This window comes from Carettochelys insculpta, chromosome 8 (genome assembly GCF_033958435.1).
Source record: "Carettochelys insculpta isolate YL-2023 chromosome 8, ASM3395843v1, whole genome shotgun sequence".
In the NCBI taxonomy this organism is placed as follows: domain Eukaryota; kingdom Metazoa; phylum Chordata; order Testudines; family Carettochelyidae; genus Carettochelys; species Carettochelys insculpta.
Genome location: NC_134144.1, coordinates 16,909,278 through 16,922,304, shown reverse-complemented (window position 1 = coordinate 16,922,304; position 13,027 = coordinate 16,909,278). Strand labels below are relative to the sequence as shown.

General features: G+C 38.6%; 1 protein-coding gene across 1 annotated transcript in view; it reads right to left on the bottom strand.

Annotated features, from left to right (window-relative positions):
- Window positions 1–13,027, bottom strand: part of DNAH7 (dynein axonemal heavy chain 7) — a 267,061-nt gene that overhangs the window by 234,750 nt on the left and 19,284 nt on the right. The window contains exons 5-7 of the mRNA XM_075001322.1: window positions 9,860–9,953; window positions 2,214–2,394; window positions 1,762–1,837 (exon numbers count right to left, since the gene is read on the bottom strand). Coding sequence (XP_074857423.1) covers window positions 1,762–1,837; window positions 2,214–2,394; window positions 9,860–9,953 — 351 coding nt within the window. The remainder of the gene's footprint in view (window positions 1–1,761; window positions 1,838–2,213; window positions 2,395–9,859; window positions 9,954–13,027) is intronic.

The window sequence follows — 13,027 nt, the reverse complement described above, 5'->3', positions numbered from 1 at the left end:
ACATGAAACAAAGCAGAATTGTTGTGAATTTCAAATATCAGGGATAAAAAAGGTAGAATATTTAATTAGTTTGGGTTTTACATAAACTGTATCTGCATAGCCTTTACATTAATTTGAATTATGATATATGATATATACACGCTAATGCAACATGCAATGTGTAATAAAAAAAATTCTCTCTCTACCTGCAGATGAAAACTCTGCACGCATCTCATGACCCAGAAGACAATGATTTATTTATTTATTTATAGTCCTGTTGCTATGGTAAATTTGGCTATTTGGCATGGAGCTAGTTTTGTGATTTTTTTTTCTCACTGATTTGGCTTCAAATTAATTGACTGTATAGAACTGTGTTGTTCTATGTATCTCATTCAACAACTTCAGTTAGGACTGGACTGTTTCACAAGAAATATGGTGGGCAAGTAAGAAATGGAGCATTTGACAAATTAACATACAAAGCTTGACTGCAGGTCAATGGATGGTTAGTTAAAAAACAAAGAACCAAGCCCTAGAAATGGAAGTCACAATGTTGCCAGGGTGTCTGTGGATTTCCTTTCATCTAAACGCAAGCTTGTTAGCTAGTTTATGTGAGACAGATTGTAACCAATTCACTTGCATACCTCAATAGGGCTGAAAACACATTCTAAAATTGGATCCTTTAAGGCAGTCTTCACCAAGCAGATCAAATTTCCACTTATGTGACCAGGCCTGCCAAGAGGAGTAGGGGGAGGCAAGATGAGCAGTTGCCCCAGGCCTAACACTTCAAAAGGCCCAGGGCCCCCAACCACCACCTCTGCTGCCACAGGAGCAGAAATGGCTGGAGCCCTGATCCCTTTAAATTGCTGTCAGAGTGCCATGTGATACAGATCAGGTGACTTTGAGGTGGAGGGACCCAGAATAGCACATTCTTGGTGGCACTGAGGGCCAGCTGTCCCCAGTCCCTTTTGGAAGCATGTTACCCCCACCCCACACATACATATTGCTCAAGCAAGTTTGTTGGCTCTCCTCTATGTGACAGAGATTTCAGAGCTACAGTGACGTCTAGCAGACTTTTTAAGATGGGTGCAAAAGGAAAGCATACAGACCATTATACACAAATACTTCTGCTGTCTGTTGACTGCTTGCAAATTTTCTCCTCTACCTATGATGGTAGAGGCTTATCTAATATTTTCTATATGCCAGTGCCTGATTGTTAATTATTTTATTTGTATGTTTCTCAAATGAGTGGTTTACAATGAGACAGAAGATTTAAAAAGTGTACAAATTGTTGAACTGTTTTGAGAGAAATAGTGTTTCATTACTGTTGCTATATGCTATGTTCTTGAACCAAAACTTATCTAGATGGACCTTAGCCAATGTAAACTGACATAGCTACAGTGACATCCATGCAGTCCCAGCACTGAAATCAATTTACAATCAATGAATTTATATCAGCCAATGATGTAGCCAATTACTTTATGTTCACTTACTGTGGGACTACATCCAACCTTCTTATTATTTATAAATATTAAATTTTCCAAATGGAAATCTGATCCCAAAAGTTTGTCAGACTAATCACACATTTTTCAGAGCTTTAATATTATTATAATGCAACTATATGAGTTTATGCAACAAATAATTAAATATCATTTGTTTTTAATGATATTTAACATGCTTCAATTTGGATCAATTTCTTTTGTCTAAAAAGTTTTCCTTAAATATTCTTTAAGTATTCTATCCTACTGCTATCTAGTCAATGTTCTTGAAGGAACATTTTCTTACTCTGCACGATGAGGTGGAAGAAAAGCTTTCTTCTTGTCTTCATCTTTTTCCCTGGGATCTCTTAAAACAAAGTCAACTAGAAGAAGGTATAAAAAAGCCAAAATATAAATATGTTTAGCAAAATACAAACAACAGTACGCTGATGGATCCAATCAGTTGGGCAACTCTAGTGATGCCTGAATGTAAATGTAGGTGGTTTGTAATTCAAAATAATGTTATTTAAGTGAGATCTACAAAATAAAGGCAATTTTTATGAAACAGCAGAAGTGTTGAATTGTGCCATATTTCCCACTTCAGGAAATATTAACATGAAATTCTGTTGAACTTTCCTATTAAAAATATGTATCTGGCACTTACAAATGTCTAATTCATTAAATTATTCTACTCACAATAAACATATATTTCACTAATTCAGAATATGTGCACAGATAGAAAGAATAGATATCAATTACCTATTGATTTCTTCACACTCAGAAGATAGTCTTCTCTCATTTCATCAGACAATAAATATATACTTTCACTGAGTACTTTCAGATGCTGTGGGACTAAATTCAAAACATGTTCCAGCCAAGAGTCTTCCATTGGAGCAACGTGTTCGGTATCAATTCCATGGTGAATGTAATAGTAGTATTTCTGTACAATAAAGACAGTAAATAAGTTGGCTGAGTTTGTCATTATAACAGAATAATAAAGATGTTCTTGCAAGTGGTGATTTTGATGGAAGCATGAACACATTTCAGAAGTACTGAGGATGGGTTTACTGAATAATATATAGCTTATAATGTAAGCCTAATTTTAGGTGTTATCTAGTTTCTTAATGTTTCCTATGTAAATCAAAATTGTTTCTAAAAGTTATAAAGATGGTATAATTGGATTCAAAAATATCATGGTGTAATCCATAATAAACATTAATTATAAAGTACAGTGTAACAAATTCTCTCAGGACTTCACCAATATCTATAAGTTGCATACCACATGTACTCAGGATCTCATAGTGACTGAAAGAATAGAATTCAAGTATACCAAATCAGTTTGCCCATATCGTGTGAACTACCAGACAATCTGCTTTTGCTGCTAGCAGCATGACACCCAGGCTGCACATATGAACAGTTTAGATTCCATCCACTGAAAGGAAGTGATACACATATACCCTAGCCGGTTCATCACAACACCTAAGGACTTGTCTACACAGCAAGGCACCTCATGGCAAGTGATGGTATGACTCTATAAAGCATTAGCTTTCCAAGTAGCAACACTGGATGCTGCCACAGCACACTTAAAGTCCTATCAGACCACATTCAGGGTATGTCTATACTTGGGAATAAAGTCAAATTTATTAAAGTCAACTTTTTAACTCTATGTTTTATAAAGTCCAAGTTAAGTGACCGAAACTGCTCACAAAGTTGATTTAGTGTGTCGCCATCAGCGTGCCTTAAGTTCAACTGTTGCAGCAGTGCATTGTGGGTGCTTCACAGTTCCTGCAGACCCACAACATTCTGGGATTTTGTACAAGTGTCTTGTGTGAAAAAAGTCACCACAAGTGGTTCTGGGTTTCTGATGTCATCATCCCAGACTGCATTTCCTTCACTTCCTGCTTCCCACTGAAAAGAAATGAACAAGGGAATTTTCACGCCACTGAAAAAATTGACTACCACCTGCCATTACAACAAATAACATGGATCCTGAGATGCTTCAGTGTTTGGTGCAGCTTTTTGTGATGACTTCCCACACTGCAATGCAGTATATTCTGAACGTAATGCCACAGAAGTATCAGTGGATTGCTATGGGAAGGCACTGATGGATGTCAAGAGCTGAACTCACGAAAGCAGCTCAGACTGTTGGGATTGTAGTGTTTTGCAGACATGGGCCAATCAGCAGTGACCACAAATCTTCTACATGCATAAGGCCACTTTCAGGGAATTATGTAAAGTGCTGTCTCCTGCCTTGAAGCAAAGCATTACCAGAATGAGACCTGCTTTGACTTCTGAGAAGTGTCTGGCAATTGTTCTCTGGAAGTTTGCAATGCCAGATACCTACTGGACAGTGGGAAATCAATTTGGAGTTGGCAAATCTACAGTAGGGGCTGTTGTCATCCAGATAGCCAAGGTGATTGCTAAGCTTCTCCTGTGAGAGACAGTGACTCTGGGGAATGTGCAGGACACAGTAGATGAATGTGCTGCCATGTAGTTCCCTTACTGCATTGGGGCCATAGATGGAACACACATCTCCCTCCTGGCACTGGACCACCAGGCCTCTGAGTACACCAACCAAAAGGGATATTTCTCTTTCATGTTGCAGGCACTGGTGGATCACAAAGGTTGTTTTACCAACATCAATGTAGGGTGGTCAGGAAGGGTGCATGATGCGTGTATTATTAGGAATTGTGGTCTGTTCAGAAGGCTCCATAGTTGTACTTTCTTCTCAGACCAGATAATCAACATTGGGTATGTGGAAATGCCTATAGTGATTCTTGGTGACCCTGCTTACCCCTTGTTCCCTTGGCTCATGAAACCATACATAGGCACCCTGGACTCCAGTAAGGAGCTCTTCAGCTACAGGCTGAGCAGGTGCAGAATGGTGGTAGAATGTGCCTTTGGCCATTTTAAAGCCCAGTTAAGGTGACTTCTGACCTGTTGAGACCTCAGTGAAGAAAACATTACCCTTGTCATTTGGGCTTGCTGTATTCTTCATAATATGCATGAGGCGAAGGGGAAGAATTTAATGGCAGCATGAAGGGCAGAGGTAGATCTCCTTGCCAGAAATGATCAGCAACTGAACACAAGGGCAAAGAAGGAAAGCACAGAAAGAGGCAATGAAAATCAGGGATGCCTTAAAAACCAAGTTTATGAATGAACAAAGCGCCCTGAATCTTCAGCATCTCCCCCACACACCCATGTTGTTTTCTTGCCTTTTACGAAACTGCCTCCAACCATGTGACAACCCTCACCACCACACCCAAACCCAAAGCATGTTAACTAATAAACAAAACTTTCTTTTTCCAACCTACAACGTTTTTATTTAGGGGGCCCTAATGGCAGAGTGGTGGATATAGGGAAAACAAAAGGATAATAAACTCATGGTTCCTGGTATATTAGCCTTCTGCTGGTGGGTGATTGCCTGAGGGTAGAATGCAGGGATCTCTGTGACCTTCCCCGACTCATTCTGGGACCCTGATGAGAGGAGGGGGTGAAATGTGTGGAAGGAGGAGGTATGTAAGGGAGGGGGGGCATAGAATGGATGGGTGATACAGAGCCCCAAGCAGGATAGGGAACTGATTTTGTAGAGGGAGATCTGAAATGGGGGGATCTGAAGTGGTTAGGGAATACAGAGCCCCAACCAGGGAAGCAGAATGAATGTGGAAAGGGTGGCATGTAATGGAGGTGCCTGTTGTGGCCTGGGTATACAGAGCCCCAGTCAGGTGAGGGGAATGAATATGGATGGGGTGGCATACATAGGGTGGCGTATGTACTGCACAGGGGGTGTAGAGTTTGATTTTTGAAGCATTGCTTCCCTGATCTCCGTCTGCCTGTTGATTATTGATAGAACCGAAGTGCGCATTTTAGTCCAATTGCCCACTATGGTTTTCTTCCACTCTCTCAGCTCCTCTTTTTCCTTTCCTACCACTTCAAAATAACCTGTCATCATTTCTTGACATAACTTTTTCCTCCTCTGCATTTGGGGCAATCTCATTTCAGCGGGACTGGGGCCTCTACTCCGCTCACTCCTGGTCGCTAATTCATTTCCTGCCAAAAAAAAAAAGTTGAAATATTACGGGCATTGTCAATAGCAACATTTTTATCTTTACTCAGAACACTGAGCATACTGACAGAATGAATGGCTGTGAAATCTTTATGAAAGAACATATTACAACTGCAAGGTCCCTCTGTGGACTCCTAAGGCTGAAGAATGCTTGACACCAAGCAGAACAATATAAGCTTCTCCACAGACGACATTAACCTTGAACACAACAGTAAGCTGTTTGGATGGGGCTTGCCACTGAGAGGTAGGGGGTTTTAAACAGGTTGTGTCAAGATTTAAAATTCATTGCAAGTCACTGTGGGCATGTACATGATATAGAGCAGGGGCCAACTGCCCACCAGCCACTACGAGGGAAGGGCAGTTGCTGTGTGACCTTCTTAAAGCAGCACCTGGATTTTAAAATAGGCTGGCTCTGCCCGGATTTAAAAAAATCATTAAAAGTCACTGCAGGTACACACACGAAATAGGACAGGGGCTGATCGCCCACCAGTCCAGAAGTGAAGGGAGTGGCTGCTGCATGCCTAATCATATGCCAGTGGGCTTGTTAAAACTGTGACTGAATTTTAAAGCCTCACCATGACTTAAAAGCCTTCATGAGTTTTCCTCTGTGCTGGATGGGTCACAGGTAAAGAATCATCAGAGACTCATGAAACTTCCCATGCATTTTAGGTTGCCAAAGGAGACATCAGCCTCCTCAGAACCACAAAAAGGGATAAGGAAAGACTGCTCGTTCTGTCTGGATACAATGCTGGAAAATTGGCAATAATCCTCTGTGGAGTCATGATTCCACATTACCTACCAGTAGCTTGACACGGTAAGGCATCTTCGCATGAAAGCAGGAACAAGTCAGGTCTCCCCGAACACCTCATGAGGATAATCCAAAAATGCCTGTCTAAGACTTCATGTGAGATGTCCATACAGGACCAGTGCTTCATCACCAGAAATATTAACAAGCTGGTCAAAAGGAAATGGGCATAGACCCTCCTGCCCCCCAGTCCAACCTATTATTATCAGTAGAGAAAAAGCATACTCACCAGAAGTTCCCTCTCCAACATCTCTGTTTGCCTCCAAGTCCTCTTCCTGAGATAAGGGGATGGGCTCCAAGATCAGAAAGTGCTCTGGCTTGCAGGGTCAACTTCTGCTCTTGACTGCACCCCGCTGTTGCCCACCTCTTCCTCATCAAACATATCAGACCCTGCTTCATTATCCTGTTGAGCAACACAGACTGAATCCATACATCTTCCGGGGGAAAAGCTTGTGTCTGTCCCCAGAATAGCACGAAGCTCATCAAAATAGTAGGATTTCTGGGGAGATGCCCCAGACTGATCATTAGATTCTTTACACTTCTGGTAATTTTGCCTCAGGTCCTTGATTTTAATGTGGTACTGCTGAACATCCCTGGTATACCCTTTCTGAATCATGCCTTGTGACATCTTCGCATAAATATCGGCATTTCTTTGGTGGCTTTGAGGTGAATGAAGATCACTTCTTTCCCCCACACTGCGATGAGGTCCAGGATCTCCTTATGGCTCCATGCTGGGGCTCTTTTGTGACCCTGGGAACTCATGATTACTAGGTGTGCTGCAGAAGTGTGCTCTTGATGTCTGCTTGCCAGGTTGACCAGAGAGAAAAGGAAATGGATTCAAAATTCCCGGGCTGATGACCCCTGCTTCCCGCCACCTACTTCCTGCTCACCTGGAGAGCAGCAGAAGTGAAACCATGACCAGAAAGTACACACCAGGGGCACTGTGGGATCGTTTTGGAGGTTAATAAAAATAATTTTAATAACGTTGCCATCTGCACTTGTATAAGTCAAATTGTAAAATTGACTTTTAGGAGTTACGTCTGGTGAATTTGAAATACAAAAGTCGACCTTTTATCCCCTTAAAATCAACCTACTGACTGTTGTGATGAAGAATGACGGCTTGTAAAATCAACCTAAGACCCTTAAATTTGACTTAATCTCCTAGTGTAAGCCTGTCCCCAGAGAACTCAGACTGTGTTATAGCAGCGTAAACATGGAAATTTACAGCACAGCAAGCTGCTGTACTGTACAGTCATACCAAGGCTTGCTGTGTTGTGTAATCTGCCTCGTAAACCAGTCGTTAGTCAATATAACAAACATGCTGAAAAATAGGTAGACATAGGAAATGTAGTTAGGGACAGCATATAAACCATCACTTTGTATTTGATGATTATTTGGTTTAAAGATGATCATTGAGATTAAGATTTTCTACTGTGGGTGCCAACATATTTCTCACACAATGAGCTTACTCCTCTGTTGGGACCACATTTGCACCAGTACTTGCAGATGTAACTTAGAGTCCTCTATCTCATCAACTTCCTAATATGATTTCACAAGAAAAGAAAATATAGTCATGAACATTTTAAAAGTGAACATTTGGAATTAATTTGTTGTAAAACATTCTTGTGCACCAAATTAATGATTTTTAAATAACTACAGTAGATCGTTTACAGTATACTCAGTGAACTCAAATGGCCATACAGTACATTTATTCCATGGAAGAAAACTTACTAACATAAAGAGGATTGACAAATAGACTGAGGATACCATACTCTCCAACAGACCCTCAAATGACCACAGTTCTAAAGGGTCGTAGTCCAATTTTAGATTTGTCAACAACAAATGGTGTCAAACCAACCTGACAGCTTTCTTTAACTGGGTAATAAATCCTGTGGATTGGGGAGAAGTAGTAGTTGTGACATATCTAGACTTTAGCAAAGCTTTTGATACAGTCTTGCACAAACTTCTCATTAACAAACTTTTTTATTAAGTAGGTACATAACTGGTTGGATAAACATTCTCAGAAAGTAGTCATCAATAGTTCACAGTCATGCTGTATGGGCACAATAAATGGGTTTCCAAAGGGATGAGTTCTGGGACCAGTTCTGTTTAATATTTTCATCAGTGATTTAAATAATGGTATAGAAAGTATACTTCTAAAGTTTGTGGATGGTACAAAGCTGGGAAGGGTTACAAGTGTTTTGGAGGATAGCATCATAATTCAAAATGATCTAGACAAACTAGATAAATGGTCAGAGATAAATAGGATGAAATTCAATAAGGACAAACGCAAAATACCCCAGTTAGAAAAAGTCAGTCACAAATATACAAAATGGGAAATGCCTACCTAGGAAGGAATACCGCAGAAAAGAATCTAGAGGTCATGGTGAACCACCAGTTAAATATGAGTCTAAAGCAATCATCATTCTGGGATGCTATAGTGGGACTGTTGTAAGCAAGACATAAGTAGTAATTCTACTTTTGTACTATTCTACAGCTGGAATACTGTGTTCAGTTCTGGGTGCCACATTTCAGGAAAGTTGTGGACAGATTGGAAAAAGTCCAGCGAAAAGCAACAAAAATTATTAAGAGTCTAGAAAACATGACCTATGAGAGGAGACTGAATTAGCTTCTCTCCCCAACAGAAGTTTGTCCGATAACAGATATTATCTCATCCACCTTGTCTCAGTACTATGAACTATATTTCAGCCAAATTGTACTGGCATTTCTAAAAGACAACATATCTCAGCACTTGCAAATTAATGGCCTATGAGAGGAGATTGGGTTTGTTTAGTCTGAAAAAAGGAAGGTTGAGATGGGACATAACAGTTAAGTGCCTAAAAGGTTAGGGGAGGCACAAGGGGAAGGCAGAAAAATTATTCTCCTTAACCCCTGGTACTAGGACAAGTAATGGGCTTAAGCTGAAATGGGGAGGTTTAGGTTGGACATGAGGAAAAACTTCCTATCAGGGTGGTTAACAATTGGAATAAATTGCCTAGGCATGTTGTGGAACCTCCATAATTGGAGATTTTTAAAGGCAGGTTAGATAAATGCCTGTCAGGGGTGGTTTAGATTGTGTTTGTTCCCGCCATGAGTGCAGGGGATTGGACACAATGATCTCTCAAGTTTCCTAACAGTCCTGTGATACTACGATTATGCCCCTTACAGATCTTAGAGTATCTAACAAGCAGCATCTTAACTTTCTAGTGCTGAAACAGTACGAAAGGCCAATTCTCCCAAGATGCTACAGCATGCAGTTTTTCAATCACGCACGTATTTTTAATGCCAAAAATAATACAGTCACTTAAAAACAAAACAAAATTATCTAAAATATCAATGATTTATGGCCAAATTATTAAAATAACCTAAATAGTCAATAATAAAGTCTCTGGACTATAGGCCAATATAAAACTAATGTAGCAAAGTATTTACTGACATAAAAATTCAGAATATCATCAGTCACCTCATCACTATTTCAGTGAAATAAAAAGCAGTCACTTATAATAATACTGCAAACACCACTGTCTTTATTACCAATATGTCCTTCTCTATGGGTGTAGGAGAACCTGTTCTTGGAGGTTGGGTTTCATCTAGAGAAACAGGCTGTTCCAGAGTCAAATCTTGCTGCCTAAAATTAAAAATGACATAATGTTCATTATGCAGTGTCATTGTAGTTATGTTGATATCAGGATATTAAAATTAATATCTTTTATTGGACCAGCTTCTGCTGGAGACAAAAACAAGTTTTTGAGTTCACACAGTTCAGTCTCTCTCACCAACAGAAGTTGGTCTGATAAAAGGTATTATCTCATCCACTTTGTCTCAGTACTATGAACTATATTTCAGCCAAATGGTACTGGCATTTTCTAAAAGACGACATATCTCAACACTGGCAAAATAATCATGATTGCTACCTTTTAGAGCATAATGAAGAATTCTATATAATCCCAAACATTTTTCCAGACAATGGAATGGTTTTCTAAATACCTTTCGTTTAAGGTTTCACAGCTTTAGAGCTCAATTCTGCTTTTAATGTGCATAACTGTTGTGCCCATTGACCATATCTGAAAATAAATCTAATTGCAAAATTTAAGCACATTAACATTAATTCAGACCTCTTTATTTTCAGTCATATTAGCAAGAATTAATACAAGTCATATTAGCAAGGATTATTCATGTGGATCAATTTGCAGGTTCAAACCCATGGTTTGTTAAAAAAAAAAAAAAGGTCTTATAATTATAAAACAGTAAATTATATTCTCACAAATCATTTAAAATTAGCACAGTTTAACTAGTTGACAATATTAAAGAAAACCAAAAAGCTCCTCAAGAGGAGATATGTCCTTCTTTATCCAACAGCACCACAATTTAGAATATATTTAATTTACTAAATTTTCCACATTATATTAAGTAACAGGATTTCTGAAACCAGTTCTTTACATTTTGGGAATGGTTTATCAAAAGGATAGTTTTAATCCACATATTACTATCAAATAAGTGTACATTTATGATAATAATATACTGTTAGTCATGTTCTGGGCATATCTGCACCTATGCAGGAATATTAAAAAAAAGTTAGTCAATGACCCACGAAATTCTCTCTAAACTACTAAATATCTAAGACACAAAACTCAAAACATATTTGTACAAACATTTTTAGGGCATTGTAAAGTTTGATGTATTTATCCAAAAAGGAAATATTTTGGAGTAACACAAGCTTCAGGATATCTGGCATTTTAAAATAACTTTTAATATTTTAAAGAGCCATTTAATTACAGTGCCATATCCTCCCACAAGTATAATTAATCTTTTGTGGGCAAAATAATTTCTCATTGGAGGATAAAAATGACTAAACAAATTTAAAAGTCTTCCAGTTTCAATAACTGCTGATTTAACTGACTTTTTCCAGATGTTCCTGGTTATCACTCCTTGCTGTATTATAAAATAACAAATATGTCTTCAGTTAGTCAACTGGAAATATTAAAAATTCAGTTTAATAATCCCAGTGTTCACAATCACTGCTTTCTGCCCTAGTTATAAAACGAAGCGGAGCTTAGTTGATCGTTACGCTTAAAAAGTACCATATGAGCAATTAAAAATCTCAAGATACACATTTCTGGGTAATTTTAATCATACTTCAAATAATGTTGTATACAGGAATGAACAGACACTGAAAAAACAAACAAACAGTCTGAATCCATCACACCTTCTCAGTTGAAACCAACCCAAATCCTACAGATTTTAATCACCTTATAAACTCTAGCTTTCAAATATATTCTTAATGGAAATTCTAATACCTGCCTTTTTGTTTTCCAAAAGAATGATATGGCTATGTCCCAATCAGCACAGTTCTTTAGTTATTTCTATATCCACCCAATTTTAAAGGAAACAATAGATGTGTACAGAAAACTATCTTGCCTGATGGTTTTTATTCCTTAAAATTGAGTGTTCTATGCATTCAACTATACCAGGGTGGCCAACCTTTGTGCATTGGGGCCACATGGTAATTTTTCACATGTTCCAGGGGCTGAACACAAGAGCATAATCATTCAAAACAGAAAAATGCAGCATAAATTGATATTTTATTACTCTAAGGTCATTCAATATCCTCAGCACTGCAGAAATCTGCCACAGTGAGATGTGTGGCATTGCATTTGCTTGCGCAAGTGGTCTATATCTGCACTAGATGTAGCAACACAAAGTAATCCAGATAAATCTTCATTTGTAAGGATAGATCATGATTTTGTTTTAACACTTTGTTTTAACACTTTTCAATCTTAAAAAAAGTTGTTTGCAGGAATAGGTGCTGCCAAACAATTAAATAAACCCACAAGCTTGTTGAGATAGATTCAAATAAGTTTCTGAGGAAACATATTCCATATAAAAAGGAGGTCATGCTGTTTTCAAGTTGTTTTCAAGTTACTGTCGTTCTGAATATCGATCAGTTCCAGTTGGAATCCATCAGGAACATCAGCTGCAAATAGATTACCAAACTGCTTCATGTCATTCAGATGTTCTCTGAAGTCCTGAAACCTGTCTTCAGAGTCATCCAATGAGACTTGCAACTAGAGTGGCGTACTTTATATGACCCAAAGTTTCAGCAGGTCTTGTTGGGAGGGTTGTGAAATGTACAACTTTCTTCACAACTGTTTCCAGAAAAGTTTCAACTTCTGAATAAAGGCAACAACACACACATACATTTTGTGGACAAATATTTGGTGATGTCTACCAAAAATGCCAAGTCATCCAATCACAGATTATCTTCCAAGAAGCTTGCATCTTTTCCCCTATCCATAAGGAATGATTTTATTTCATTACATAGTGACAAAAAATCTGGCTCGTGTAGCTGCCCTATATAGCCAGCAAATTTTGCTTAAGTAAATAACATCATCATGAGCTGATCCCACCTTCTCAAGGAAGGCTTGAAACTGCCTGTGGTTGAGACCCCGGGATCATATGAAATTACATCTCCATTACGTGCTTCATCTCCAAGGTCTCTACACACAGATGTTCTTGGTGGCATGGTTCATGGTGTAATGTCGCTTGATATTGTATTCTCTTTCAACTGATATTGTTTCTTGGCAAATGAGGTAGAACATCCCACTGAAATGTTCAGTAACAAAAAATTCATCTGTCCAAGAAATTTTGAAAAGTTGACGTTCAGTGTCAATTCTTTTTCACTAACACTCGCAGATGCCACCA